Source organism: Lemur catta, chromosome 9 (genome assembly GCF_020740605.2).
Source record: "Lemur catta isolate mLemCat1 chromosome 9, mLemCat1.pri, whole genome shotgun sequence".
Lineage (NCBI taxonomy): Eukaryota > Metazoa > Chordata > Mammalia > Primates > Lemuridae > Lemur > Lemur catta.
The window spans coordinates 81,531,339-81,547,008 of NC_059136.1; the positions used below are offsets into that span (position 1 = coordinate 81,531,339).

Below are 15,670 nucleotides of genomic sequence, written 5' to 3' on the forward strand. Positions count from 1 at the left end.
TATCCAACTGGCATATAACCATAGGAAAAAGTGCTCAGTTTCATTGACCATCAAAGAAATGCAAATTAAAACAATAATGGGATACCTCCCCATACTTTCGAGATGGCTGACATGAAAGAACGATAATACCAGTACACAACACTCGTGGACGAGTGAACTGGTACAGCCTCTTGGTAAAACTATGTGGCAATAACTACCAAATTCAATCACGCTGCACTCCTCTGAATTACTGAGAAAAGTTCTAAAGTTCTATTTATGCCATTTATTTGGTATTATTGTGTCTATTACCTTGCAAAACAATGGTTGGTTTTTCACATGCATATTTCTTAATCCCCTGCCCAACATTCTAAACTTCTTGGAGTAGGAATAGTGTCTCATTCGCTACACTACCAGCATACCAAGAAAATACACAGAAGTATCTGTTCAAAGTGAGGCTGATTTATACTGTAGATCAACAAGTTTATTTATATGTCACACAAAAATCTGTCTTTGTTTCTTTTTTCATTTAATATCTTCTACATATTAAAGTATGCTGATGTCTTAGATTTCAGTTAAATAATTTGCTATAATTCCATTTCTGGGAATTTATCCAGATAAATATTATTCATTTATTTATATAGTCACCAGAAACCATGCCAGGCACTGAGGGTACATGTGGGAGCAAATATGATTACATTCCTACCCTCATGGCACTGAGACCTGGTTGGGAGCATCAAGACCAGAGCACAGAAATGGATGCTTGGTGACAAATGTAGGGGTACTTTGAATAATAATTAATTGTGCCTACAGGCTGGGGACTTTTGCCTCTGTGCCTCAGGAGAAACTTCTACCTCCCCCACATGGCACTCGGCACCTTTTATATGTGTTGGTTCAATTGCCTAAATTCCGCTGCAGTCCTTAGCTCTATTTGGACAAGAGCCATTTCCATTGTATCCCCAACACAACACATATTAGAATTGATTAAAAATAAATTAAGTTACATCTATGCAATGAAAGACCGTGCAACCATTAATCAGATGATATATAGCTATACCTATATTCATGGCAAATTGTCTATAATGTTTAAAGAAAAAAAATAATGGTACAAACAGTATATATAGCTTGAATACTATGCACATATATATGCCTAATGAAAGAGTTAGATGAATATATACCAACATATTAACAGTGATAATCTCTGAGTGATGGAATTCTGAAGCATTTTAACTTCTTGATGTCTTTATTTTCTGAAGTTTCCAATAAGCAAATGATATGTCTAAAATAATTTAAACTTATTTTAATTTATTAAAATTTTTTCCCATTTCCTGATCATCACCTTTGGTAAGATCAGCTCAAGCACCGTATCTTCTGCAAAGGGGTAACTCCTTCCCTGAAGCTGAGTGTTTTGAGAGCCAAGCCCAGTCCAAGATGTGAAGTTGTCTGACTTTCCATGATCTCTGCTTTTTCTTCCATCTGCCCAGTGTGTGGGCTGGACAAGCAGTGGGTCCCTCGGGCAGGCCTGCCTCCTGCAGTGGCAGCCAGCTCGAACCTCTCTCTCCACCACCAATGCTATTTACTGCTCACCAGGAATTCAGTGGCTATCCATGTGCTTGGACCCTGAATATCTATGTGAGACCCTGAGCAAGACAAGAGGAAAGCACAGGGGATTGGCCAGCAGACTCCACGCCCTCCAGGAGATCTCAAACTCCTTGGGATGTCGGGCATGTGCGTGATCACATACACACACACAAGCACACTTGAGCAGTAAAGAGCAAGATTATCTAAGTCTACCCCCTCAAGGCCATGGTCTTTGCACTATTAAGGTGATTGCTAGTCACTCTTAGAAGCCAGTGTGCCAAGTGATAGAAAGCATTGACTCTTGTCCCTTTCCAGCATTTAACTGTGTTTTAATATTTGCCAGTGCTAAAAGAACATGCTCATGGTAGAAAATTTGAAAAGTTATACAAAAATATAAAGAAGTAAGAAATAAACCGATGCATTACTTTTCTGTTTAAGGAGTGACCACTGTTAATATTTCAATGAATTACTTTCTAACCCTTTTTCTCTGCTTTTCTTTCTTACATAGTTGAGATGAAATTGCATATTCATCGTTTTATCTTGTTTTTCCCAGTTATGATTAGTATTTACCCATGTCATTAAATGCATTCTAAATGTCATTGTTTAAGGCAGCATGATAGTCTTTTAGATGAGCACCTACTATGTGCCTAATGCTGTGCTAAGCACGGTAGCAGCAGTAGGAGCTAACAGTGGGAAGTGCTAACCACTTTTCTAAAAGCTGAACAAGGGGACTAACTCATTTAATCCTTACAAATTTATGAGGTGAGTACTATTATTAGTTCCATTATTCAGAATTTAAAAGTCCTCAGTTACAGAACCATAAAGCAGTTGCCCAAAGTCACAGAGGTGGTAAAGGGTAGGATCAGGATATGAGCCTAGGACATCTGGCTCAAAGCCCACCTACTTAACTCCTATATTATGCTGCCTCCCCCTAAGCGGACAGTAATGACTGACACCTACTGAGAATGAGCCATATGCCAGGCAGGCAGCTAAGCCCTCTGCATGCATTAATGTACCTAATTCTCACCGACATTCCATTACTCTCACCTTTTTATAGATGAGAAATCTCAGTAGAGAGGATAATGTACTCACATAGGAAGGAAGTGGCAGTATCAAGTTTGAACCCAGGTCTCTGACTCTAGCCCTGAACTGAACTGTTCTTCCACATGAGAACAAAACCATCTCATTGCCAAGTTCCATGTCATGAAGCTTTTCCTGTTTTCTTCTAAGAGATTTATGGTTTTAACTTTTACACTTAAGTCTTCGATCTATTTTAATTTGTGCATATGGTATAAGATAAGGGTTCAACTTCATTCTTGTGCACATAGATATCTAGTTTCCCCAGTACCATTTATTGAAAAGACCATCCTTTCCCGGTTGAATGATTTGAATGGTCTTGGCATCCTTGCCAAAAATCATTTGATCATATACAGGAGGGTTTATTTCTAAGCTCTCCATTCTGTTCCATTGGTTTATATGTGTTTCTTAATGCCAGCACCACACTGTTTTGATTACTGTAGCTTTATAGTAAGTTTTGAAATCAGGAAGTGTGAGTTCTCTAACTTTGTTTAGTCTTTTTCAAGATTGTTTTGGCTATTTGGGGTCTCCCGAGACTCGCCATGAATTTTAGGATGGGTTTTTCTATTCCTGCAAAAAAATATCATTGAGATTTTGAAAGAGTCTACAATAAAGACATGGAAATTGACAATTGTAATAAAATGTTGTGAGTATTGGGAGCCACTAATCTTCCCCCACTAAACTATGAGCATTTCAAAAATAACCATTTCACGTTGTATACCTCATGGAATTCAGTGTTGAATCATGCACTGGGTAGTACTCAAATAATGCCTTTGAATGAATCAGGATTATAGGGGATCAAATACTTGTTTCCTTGTCTGATAAGAACCAAGATGTTTTAAAAGCCAAACAGAGTAAACTGAAAATTAAGAGATTTCTCTTTTATGAACAGACTTCAGATTTCTTAGTAAAGTAAAAACAAAGTCGAATCCTGGCTAGCACAAACATGTCATAATTTCCATGATTATATAAGAGCTACCACTGATGCAAAATAAAGTGTGTGGCAGTTTTTTTCCTACAGTTTAAAGCAAGTAGAACCTCCCCCCTCACCTGCCGCCTCCAGCCAGCTATAGCTTAATACAATCTAAGGATGATATATACAAAGCCTGACCATCAGGGATAAGTTGGTTTATTATTTCAGAGGCTATATTACCAGCTGCATGTTTATTGTAAATGCTTAGGATTGGACATAGTTTATTCTATTTATATCATTAATACTATTTTTTAAGTTTAAATAAACTAAACAGATTGAAGAATTGAAGTTTGCATAGTAATGTTGTTATATAATATAAAAGGTATGAAACATAAACCTCTTCCTTCCTTCTGTGGAGTCTAATGAAACTGCCAGTTGTTTATTTTAGCACAAGAAACTCCTGGCCTGCGGAGCACAGGAAAGACAGAAGAAAAGCTTGCTTTGATGCTTCTAGAATTAGCCCAAGAGGCCTTGTAAACCAAGATAGCAAAACTGCCCTTCCCCTGCCAGCCCAGGCACCGTCGCCACTCTGCCCCTTCCCTTGGCAAACAAGACTCCCAGAGCTCATGAGGGAACAGCCCAGCAGTGGCCCGTGTGGGAGAAGAAAATCCACTTTTATCTAGGCCAGGAGTGCTCAGCCTTTACTGGGACACAGACCTCTTCGAAATCTGATGAAATATATGAACTCTGATTCCCCACCCACAGCCAGATACAACCATACTTGCAAAATGACCTGTGATTTCAGGAGGTCCCCAGATGAGAACCTCTGGTCTACTGCATGCCGGCTTCGTACTATGTGCTGTGCTAAGTGGATTAACACAATGTGACATACATTAATCTGGCAAGTGATGATGTTTGGATCTAAGGGTTAAAGGGAGGTATTATAGGGTGACAAGTTTACTGGTTTATTTTAATGGGTTTGCTGGGAAAAGAGCCCCAGAGGTGGAAGACCTGTGGACAGTGAAGAGACCTGCTAAGTCATGGCATGGACAGGAACTTGGCCTTGCCTAAAGAGAGGTCTGGCCCTTCCTCCCAGCTTCTGGGAGGTAACCTATGTCATACCTGATGGGAATGTCTTTGTTTAGGGACAAAGTTGACTACCACAGAAACCTCAACCATGCACCTTAGAATGGAGGCTTTGGGTCACGCAGTTGACCTAGAGGCTGAGATCGATCATTCATACCAATGTAATGAAGCTCCAATAAAAATGTGGGCACTCAAGCTCAGGTGAGCTTCCCTAGATGGCAGTATTCCACGTATACTGTCACCTGTCAGCACCAGGAGGAAAACACATCCCTAAAGACAACAGAAGCTTTGTGTTCAAAACCTTCTCAGACTCTGCTATGCATCTCTTCCTTTGGCTAATTTTCATCTGCTTCCTCCTCCTGTGATGAAGCATAACTGTGAGGATAATAGCTCTCAGTGAGCTCTGTGTGTTCATTTAGTGAATCATCAAGCCTGAGGGTGGTTTGGGGACCCCCATGAACTTGTAGTTGGTGTCGGAGGTGAGGGAAGTCTTGGGACTGTGCAGTCCAACTTTGTTGTTGGATCCAAACGCCTTGCAGTTGATGTCAGAGGTCTTGGGCAGACTTGGCAGCCTGCAGGACTGCACCTTCGCCCTTACAGTGTGACTAGCTCTGGGCAGCTGCCTTCAGGCAGAGAGCCCGGAAGCACCCAGGCCCCTTGGCAATCAGCTCCCCAAGGGTTGGCTGGTAAGTTGTCAGAATTTCTAGACCCACTGCCCTTGGGGAAACCTAGCTGCAGGCCCCCTGGCCCCCTGATGTGGACCGGTGGCGTGGGACCTGTGCACAACTGAAATCGAGGGGTGTACGTATCGTACTTAACCTTTCCCATGGGAGAGCTGCTCATTTAGCCTCTCACACTCAAGGTCACCCCAGCAAGAATGGAAAGAAACTCATCAAAAATGGAAGCTCAGATGCAGCTGATGTCTCAGTCTTCCTCTCTGGAACACGCTCACAACAGCCTCACAGTTCCTAGGGCCAAGGACATGCCTTTCTAAGTGGGTGCCAACAACTGACACATACTGAAGTCCCCTTAGAACATTTGGTTCCGAGTTTGTTTTGACTGATGGGATCTTAAAAGGAGCACATGGCATCCACACTACGAAGAGGAATTGGCCTCTTTTATAGGCACATCCATTTTGATTACTCATTGGGGAAGAAAACCGGGTGACAAATGTCTAGTCAACAAGATAAGCAAATGAAATAAGCTAGTAAGGTGCCTTAGAAAGGCAGAGAGGCAGGTAATTGTTCAACTATTTCTAACACCCCTTTCCTTCATCTTTCCTTTCTCTTCTCCCAAACCAGCATGAGAGTCAAGGCTAGAGATCAAGTGGAAATCAACACTACACTGCTCCTTCCTTGTGTGCCTGGAGGAGCCAACATTCATTGATAAGTGGGTACTGAGCTCCTCGTGTGCTCAGAACCTTCTGCTGGGCCCTGAGATGGGGGGCTGTGGCTCGAGACTCTAGGAGAGGACCCTGCTCTGAAGGACTCACAGCCTGGTAAGGTAAATAGGACACGTACACCGGGAACACAGGGAAAGCAGGATACAGCGGAGACCACATGGAATGTACTAAAATAACAACCCATGGATGTCAAAGGAGGGAGATTTCACTCCCCTCTGGAGTGAACAGAGGAAGTGCCAGATTTTAAATGGAGGAACTAGTGTTTTAGGCCCCCTAAATAACAAAATCATAGCCATTACAAAGAAATAGCATTAACTAAATGAGAAGAGATTTAGGATAGAAGGACTCTGGAGAGATGAAAAGAAAAGCATGAAGGAAATCACTGTATTTATACCAGAGTTGCCCTAAAACAACTGGGACTAAAAGTCAGAAAGGGCTAGCCAGCTCGTAACCCAAGGGCTAGACCTTATCATCTTGCTTTTACAGTCAGAAAGCAGGCACAGTATGATCAGAGGGACTTGTGCAAGATCACAGGGGGAGTAAGCCGCTGACTAGTGATTCAGGCCTGATTAACGTAAGAACAGACAGCAAGTACGCAGTGCAGTGCCACAGCGCTGGCACCGCCTCCGGCATGGCTCTGTGTCCAGAAGGGGCGAGGAGGGGACCTGAGAGGGGAAGGAGCCCATCGATGCAGAAGCCTCAGAGGCGGCAGCAAAGCTCAGATCAGGCCAGGTGGATGCTGGCATCATGATTTCTAACAAGCTGCCCGTTCTCGGCAGGATGTGAGAAGAAGGCTGAGGGTAGGACCAGGAGCTGTGATCCAGCTCTGCAAACAGATACCATGGCCTAGAAAAAGACTTAGGCAATGGGCTCAAGTGACCAGGAAAGTGACAGAGGCACCCAAAGCAGTAGTTCTGTCACCTGCCTGCTGTGGATGCAGATGGGGATGGAGAGAATATCGGCCCACACAGGCTGATCTGTTGTCGACAAGTCCTACAAGCTCAGTGGAGCTGAAGCTTCTGCAAATCCATCCTGCCCACGAGTGGATCTAACTCTGGGAGAGCCAAGTATGGCAAACAAAGGAAGAAATGGCACTGGTTGGGGGTGATTCCCTTAAAACTTGAAAGACCCCTCTTAGAGTAGAGGGAAATACTTGGGTATCCAGATGGTAACACAGAGGATTCAATAAAGTAGATGATTAATCCATGGGAAGACTTTAAGGGAAGTGCGTCTTTGGCTGACCAAGGCCTGGTCTCTGGGATGTGTATTTAGGAGTTTCGCCACATCCTTCTAGAATGTGTGTCTCTGCCTCTGGGAAAGATGGAATGAATGCTGGGCCAGATGGACAGGAGTAAATCATAGGTTTTTATGGACATATGAAATGTTTCCTGTGTTTTTCTTTGATCTGACCAGCCCCACCAAGGCAAGGAGACCAGCAGGAGATTCCTCTGTGCTCTCACTGCTACCTGAAAGGAAGTTGTATGTTTTGGGCATGCACTAGTGAAAACACAATTTAAAAATTCTATCTTGACATGTACCTAGACTCGTTACTAGTCTTAAACACGAAGCCTTATCTCTGTTTTTTCAGAAACAGAAAAATAAATGTGTCCTATTTATCTCTTTCTCAGCAGCCTTCCCTTCTTCCACAAAGAGCAAAGGAACTGACCGGGGTGCCCGGGAAGACTCTGGGAACTACCAAGGGAAACAGTGGGCCCTCCCTCCAGCCTAGTGATCCTGCCACTCTCTACTGTGAAATAACTCAGGGAAAGCTACAAACACATGAATTCAATACAAACAGAATTCTGATCTTCTGAGATTCTACGAAGGTGCAATTAGGATAAAATAGTAGGACAGAAAGATAACCAGGGGAAATGAACTCAGCCCCAACAGAAATAATGAATTTGCTAAGAAAAAGAGGGAAGAAGTATAGAAATATACATGGACTCTAAAGACTATAATTTCTTCTCATCACCTGTAGGTCCTCTTAAGCCTCAGTTTCCTTGTCTGTAAAATGGAGATAAAAGTACCTCAGAAGAGACTATTCTGGATTAAGAGATTTAACAACCACACGCAATGTATAACCTTATTTGGATCCTGATATGAAAAAAAACCAACTGAAAGAGAGACTCCTGAGATAAGCAAAAAATTTTGAAGATGGACTATGTATTAGATGATGCCAAGGAATTATGTTTATGTTTTGAAAGAATGTCCATATTATTTAGAGATTCATGCTAAGATGTATAGGTAACATGATATAAGTTCTGGAATTTGCTTTAATATACTTACCAACAAAGCAGGGAGGGAAGCAGGGAGAGGGAGGGGAATTATAGTGTTGAAATGCTTGTTTTTGGCTCTACCCATCTATAAACAGCCGATTTATCCAAACCTGCCTCTCCTCTAGAACACATTGCCACACTTAAAACCCAAAACCTTCCTAAAACATTCTCAAATATGCACCACACAAGATGCTGGCTCCTGGTGGGGGCTACCTGTAGGTATTACATATTCTCAAATCAGTCATTTGACATTTTTATGGCATCACAAAATCTACACCTTTGCTCTAGCCTAAATCAACAACAAAAGCATCGGCCAAGACTGCGTATATTACAGAATTCTTGTAAATCAGCAGTTGCCTTCAGGCTCAAGGGGCCTCCAAATTTGATCAGCTGTTCAAAACAGTAAAATCTCATTAGTTCAATGTCCAACCACTCACCAGTGAGACCAACTTCAAAGTCAAAAACACTCTGAAACCGATGAGAAAATAACCAGGAAACTTCTGTATTTTTAAGTTAAGTAACAAGCTGAGAACATGATTTCTTGTCAATAGGAAAACAAAAAGGATAGCATTCTATTAAAGTTTTTTTTCTTTAATTACTCTTCCCCTTCCCTTTTATGATGAAACATCTTTTTCCTAGTGGAAAAGAATTGGTAAGACTCTATTTCCCTATAATCATGGTGAGAAAGCAGACGTTAAAAGCCCTTTGTATAATAAGCTCCATGTTGACTGTTTTGATCTTCTGAAATTCCAATTAGTGATGACGTTGACTTGGGCACCAGGATGGAAAAAGATGGCATTAACTTTCATCCCTGCTGAATAATGTTATGGAAGGAGGAGTATTGTTTATTGGCATTTTAGTAAAATCCATTATTATATAGCAGCCACCTTTCTTGAACACATGTCAGAGAACACTGACGTGATTGCTGGCAAGTGCCTTGGGCACCAGATCTGCCCTCATACCTATCAGATGGTGAAACATGAAAGAGGAAAAAACTGAGTGTGTGAGTTTATTTATTGTTTTGTTTTTTTTAATTTTACTTGCTTGGGGCAGAGAAATGAGAATGAGAAAAGCTATTTACGAAGCCCAATTAACTATCTGATCCCTAGCTAGGTGCTGCTTACACTGTCATTTGAAACCAGATGTTGTCATCACATTGTTAATGGTCTACATAGACCCAAGAGTTTGATAAATACACAGGCCAGTGGCACTGAGAGAAGGCACATGGCGGAAGGTTCTGAGTATGACTGTGTATCCCCCACTGTGTGCCAGTGAGAAGCTTCTGGAACATGTCTGTCAGTGTGGCAAAGCCTACTGATTGCAAACAAACTCTTGGGGCCAAGATTTGGTAAGGGGAGTCCAGCTGGCACGTTAAGGAATGGGGCCCACACTTGGCTAGACCAAGAAATCCCTCCCCCAAAGTGTGCTTGCTGCTGTGTTGGTGCACACACGGCCTGCTCTGAAGTCCTGTCTTTTTAACACTTTGCTTTTATCTTAGTGATGCATTCCACCTCTTCCAGAAGCTATTCTGGAAGATCTCAGCTTTAGTGATGAAGAGAATGAAAGGGATACTAATAACCATGTTATTGTCACAATTTTTTTTATAGAACCATATCACTCTCAGATTATTTTCATGGTGGCTTTTGAAGAGAAAGCTTTGTGATAATAACATGCTTCTCCTCAGCTAAAACATTGCTTCCCTGTCACAGGATTTCACTAGACAGAGTTTCATGAGAGCAGTTTATTTTGTTACCTTCTATACCACTAGTGTAAGAATAGTTTTGTCACACGGTGAGTGCTCAAAGGATATTTGCTGGATGAATGAATAAACAAAATCAGTCTATTTTACCTGTTGTTCGGTGCCAAAGGAAACATCTGTTAGATTCACAAGGTGATGTCTGAAAATGAATTTCTCTGAGACTTTTCTTCATTCCTTTGCATCACGTTTCTCTCATATGATAAAATTCCTGTCTTCTAAAGATAATTTGACTCCTAATTTGTTTGTCACATAGAAACCAAACACAGTAACCAAAAAAGGAGTAAGCAGGAATCCTGCTGCGCATATGTTTTATTCTTTAAAAAACGCTACCAAACCAACCACAGAAAGCCACTGTCTAAGAATCAAATTGACAATTCCTGTAGCACAATTGGCTCTCACTGGCAAATCTTCTAAATTACCAAAATGGTTTTGGAAACCAGACCAGAGACAACATTAACATGCAAAACTCTGCCAGATTCTCACACAAGTTTTTAACATCACCCTCCATATTTGGTACAGATGAAAGGGAAATTGGAGGCCCGTGGAAAATATGAGTAGTGGGGTCACAGATTTTTCTTTGCTTCTCACATATCCCTCCACATTCTAGAGGGGAAGGAAATGGCTTACGTAATGTTATGCTAGCGCTAGATGACTATAGTTTCGATGTTAGTGCTAACCACCTAAGGCAGGTCAGGGTGTGGATTCTGGCTTTCTAGCTGGGGGAACCACGGAAGTCACCAGTGTTATAGCTTTTTCCATCTCCACAATCCAACACGACTCTAGCAGCAGCAGCACAAAGCACAGCCACTTCCAAAAACCTGAGGTTCTTCTCTTCTAGCCCAATGATGTGCTTAACAGGAAAGAGGAAATGAAATTAAATGAAAACAGATTTCTAAAAACACTGTAGTTACTGGCCAAATCAAAGTCCAAAAAAATGTTAACAGCCCATGATTATATCCTTGGTAAAGGATGATCCAAAACATAATCCATCAGGAAAAAGACAGTTTAGTCCAAGATATTCCTTGAGAGGGAATCCCAGTAGTACATGAAGTAGCTCCAACCTTCCTCACAGCGGGGGAAAAAACAGTCCCTCTCTTTCTCAATCTGGTACATGAGCCTACCACGCCACAGACGTATTACAAAGCCAACTCCCCAGCTTAGAAAGATGAGAAGGGCCTAGCAGAGTAGGCGGCATGCAGCTCTACGTCCCAAATGCGTCCTGCATCCATCTAAGGAAATTTAACATTTGGTTACCAAGCTTTGTACGAACACACTTCCAGACTGCTAAGGAACTCACCAAAATGAACTGACGTTTTTGTCTAACATGCTTACTCTATTACAGCTACTACTATGTCATCACCCATATACGTAGGCTCTGACATTTATTTATTCGCCTGGATCCTGCCAATTATTTCTGAGCAATTAGCGTTTCTCTTTGTTCATGCCTGTTGCCCTAGGTATGCTCAGCTTTTCTGCCTCACATGTACAATTCTATGATTTCTACTGTTCCTTGTATCCTTTCATCTGTTATTTAAAAATTATTCTCCAAATTTATGTAGATCCAAAAGATTGACGCATGTAGCCCCAAAGATTTACCATCATAAAGTTAAAGTGGTCTCAGTCCACTCACCAGACACTAATTTGGAGTGGGGCAGAGTGGAGGATGTTAAGTATTCATTTTTTAAGTTTATCATATTGACAAAAGAGCAATACAAAGTGGTTCTTAATAAATTCATATAGGTTTGCATCTGAGCTTTGAATGATTTAGGAATACTACCATTTATTTTTCAGTTTCTCTATTGGAATGAACTCTAAGAACAAAAATCCATTTGAATCAGCCACACTGCCTTTTGTTTGTTTGTTTGTTTTTGTTTGTTTGTTTGTTTTGAGACAGAGTCTCACTCTGTTCCCCAGGCTAGAGGGCCATGGCGTCAAGCCTAGCTCACAGAAACCTCAAACTCCTGGGCTCAAGCAATCCTTCTGCCTCAGCCTCCCAAGTAGCTGGGACTACAGGCATGTGCCACCATGCCCAGCTAATTTTTTTTATATATTTTAGTTGTTTGGCTAATTTCTTTGTATTTTTAGTAGAGACTAGCTCTCACTCTTGCTCAGGCTGGTCTCAAACTCCTGAGCTCAAACGATCCTCCCACCTCGGCCTCCCAGAGTGCTAGGATTACAGGCGTGAGCCACCGTGCCCGGCCAGCCACACTGCCTTATTTAAACTTCTCATTAGTATGGCTTAGAACTTCCTTTAGACATATTTAGATCTTACATATTTAGAATACCTTCCTTCCTTCACACTCTTGACAAGTTACCTGTGATCCTTTTATTGGACAAATATTTATACTCATTCTCTTTTAAAGCATAACATCTTTTTGACCAAGTTATTGGCCAAGTTTGAACTGTCCATTCTTTTATTCATTTATTCAGCTAACATTTACTAAGTGCCTATTGTGAGCAAGTTACTGTGCTAAGAGCTCAACTCAAGAGACCTAGAGATTATTAAGGAAAATAAGGGATGCAAATAATCGCAATGCAAGGTAAGAAGAGAAAAGTACCATGAGGGACTTATTACGCTAGAAGAGTTCAGAGAAATACTTTTAAGTAGAAAAAGTTCAAGGAAAGTTTCCTTAAAAGAAATATTTTTAAGGTTGAAGAATAAGCTCACAAACATATATACGAGGGGTATGTGCATGTGTATCTGTATATATATGCATACACACACATACACACATGCAAATATATAACCACATGGTATTTTAAAAATTTGTCTAGGTTGGCCACAATTACTCACACCTGTAATCCTAGCAGTTTGGGAGGCTGAGGTGGGATGATCCCTTGAGGCCAGGAATTTGAGACCATACTGGGCAACATAGCAAGACCCTGTCTTTATAAGATATAGAAAAATTAGCCAGGTGTGGTGGTGCATGCCTACAGTCCCAGCTACTCAGGGGGCTGAGGCAGGAAAATTGCTTGGGCCTAGGAGTTTGAGGCTGTAGTGAGCTATGGTCACACCACTGCACTTCAACCTGGGTAACAGAGCGAGACCCTGTCTCAAAAAAAAAAAAAAAAAAAAGTCTTTTTTTGTCTGTCTTCTTCCATTATACCACAGCAAGTTCCATAAGGGCAAGGGACACTGTTTTTGGTCCACATCATTTTTTTTCTTTCTTCTTTTTTTAACCCCAAGCTGCTTCAGAGGCAAATACATTATTTTTTTTCTAATACCTAGGACAATACCTGGAATATGCTCAATAAATATTTATTGAATGCATAACTTTATTAATAATTAATTTGGTCATGGGGAGAATTCCAGGCAGAGGCCACAGACAGCAGTTGATTACAGACAGATTTTTCTGATTCCATTGTTTGTCAAATATAGAATCTTTCAGCTATGAAAAATAAAGATGTTTCTTGTTCCATTTCAAGGTTTATTTTTATTTGAAACAAACTTCCTTGTCTTCTCCCCATGTCCTGCTCTATGAATTTGCTAGGCGTTCTGCATATGCTGAGAGAGAACAGAGCTCTGGGTAGAAATTTCCCCTTCTCACCCCAGTTCCTTAGCAGCTTCCTAGCTGAGTGGGGGCTTCATTTATGGCTCCTCCAAAATGTGGGAATGTTTCACCATGGCTACACTGAGGATTAGCCAAACTCGGGCAAGTGTTTGGAGAGATTTAGACGAAGGTCCCTGTGGACTCACAAGGTATTAATGCAATGGAATGTTTAGAAAATCATGTAGCTTGGCTCAATTCTTCAAACTTGTGAGGCTCTGTTTTAGAATTATTGCTATGTTCCCATTTCCAACAGATCATAGTCCATTACCATTCACAGCATGGGAAAGACTTAGGGAAAGGAGAAAGAGAAAACAAAGCCTGAAGCCTACGTTACTTCAGTATGGGGGCAGGGATGATTGGGAAAAAGATTGTGGCAAATAAGTAGATGAAAAGTGAGATCCAAAGACATTAAGGGTGGATAAAAGAAGAGAGATCCTTCCCCTACTTTATAGATGATGTAGGACTGAATCTTTCTCATTTCCTTTACTCTCGGCATTGTTTATATAAGTTAAATGATAGAGAAGACCCGTTATTTTAAAGAGGTTCTCAGTAAATTCATCTGATTATGTATGAGAGGTGATTAAAGTTATGGCAAACCTTGCGATCTCAAAGTCATTTTCATTAAAGATCCTTTGAATTATGTGGAGTGCCTGGCAGTGGCATTTTCTTGACAACTCTTAACAAAGGCACATGGTAACAGTGCTTTACACTCCATGACATTTACAATTTAGTAAGCACATTCCCATTTATGAACTATTGGATGCTAATGCTCCAGGAGCGTCATAAACCCCATGATTTAATCCCCTTTTCACAGATAAAAAAACAGACTCAAGTTAAATATGTTGGTTTCCATTAACTGCTAATTAGTGATAGAGCCATTTTGTAAATGTTCTTTCATTTAAACCAGCTCTGTAAGAGAATTGCTAACATCCCTTCTTACAGATGATTTCTTCAAATCAGAGAAATCAGGTACTTTCCAAAATATCACAGAATTTGTAAAATGATGACTCTACTAGGTTAACATGGCCATTAGTGCATCAATACTATTCTTTAATCACATTCACTTATTCATTCAACAACATATGTATTGAGCACCTACTATGTGTCAAGCACTATTCTAGGCACTTTAGATATACCAGCATCTTTTGGTGTTTACACGCTCAAAATGGAAATAAATGAATTACTTCACTATTCCATGTGTGTGTGTGCATATACCTACTGAGGCTCTATAGGAACAACCATAGTTGTTGAACATAGTTCGAAGTGAATTTACCAGGACTTAATTTCACAAGTGGAAACAGCTTATGTGTTTTGAGTACATCAAGCACTGCTCAAGTGGTTGCAATAGCCACTGCCAAGATTTCCCTGCACTGTTTAGGCAGAATCCAATGACTACATCTTGAAAGAACCACACCCCCGGGGCCTTAATGGCTAAATGTAATTTCCTAACCCACAATCTTAGTCTCAGAGCCCACTGTCAGAGAAAGGATAAATCAGCAGTAAAGCTAAGGGTATTCATATTAAATTATGTCTATTTATGTTTTGTTGATGGTCCGAAGAATCTGATGACCCTGATCTAAACTTGAAAATAAAATGTTTATATTTTTTGTTTAAGAATAAGTTGGGTTACATAGAAATGTTTTGTGCAATTCAGCCACCAACTGCCTCTTAGGGAATTTGGAGAGTGCTACGCTACCATTCAAATATTTTTTTTCTTTCTCTCTGCCCCTATTTTTTTAATGTTAATTGATTTGCTCCATGAAATGCCCTGTAAAGTGGCCAGATGTTGTAAGAGAATCTTGATAGTATGGGAATTCAGCAGGAGACTCCAGCAGCATAAAGTGATCCTCAAGTTTCCCCGGCTCTCAATTTAGTGAAAACAAAGGCTCCCACTTTAAGTGGGATTATGAAGAATCTCCTGGATTTCACTGGTAATATCTAAAGAAAAGCAAAATGCTCACTACTCCTACCACTAAACACACAAAACAGGATTTTATTGGCACAGAAGAAATCACTGTGGACTAGTAGCTGGGAGACGTAGGTTAATTC

At 40.8% G+C, this 15,670-nt stretch overlaps 1 protein-coding gene across 1 annotated transcript in view; it reads right to left on the bottom strand.

Moving 5' to 3' along the window:
- Nucleotides 1-5,048: 5,048 nt before the first annotated feature.
- LOC123644417 (probable ATP-dependent RNA helicase DDX43) overlaps nt 5,049-15,670 on the bottom strand; it is a 29,708-nt gene continuing 19,086 nt past the window's right edge. The window contains 3 exon segments of the mRNA XM_045560476.1: nt 5,049-5,256; nt 6,031-6,202; nt 6,631-6,861. Of these exon segments, the coding sequence (XP_045416432.1) occupies nt 5,049-5,256; nt 6,031-6,202; nt 6,631-6,861 (611 nt within the window).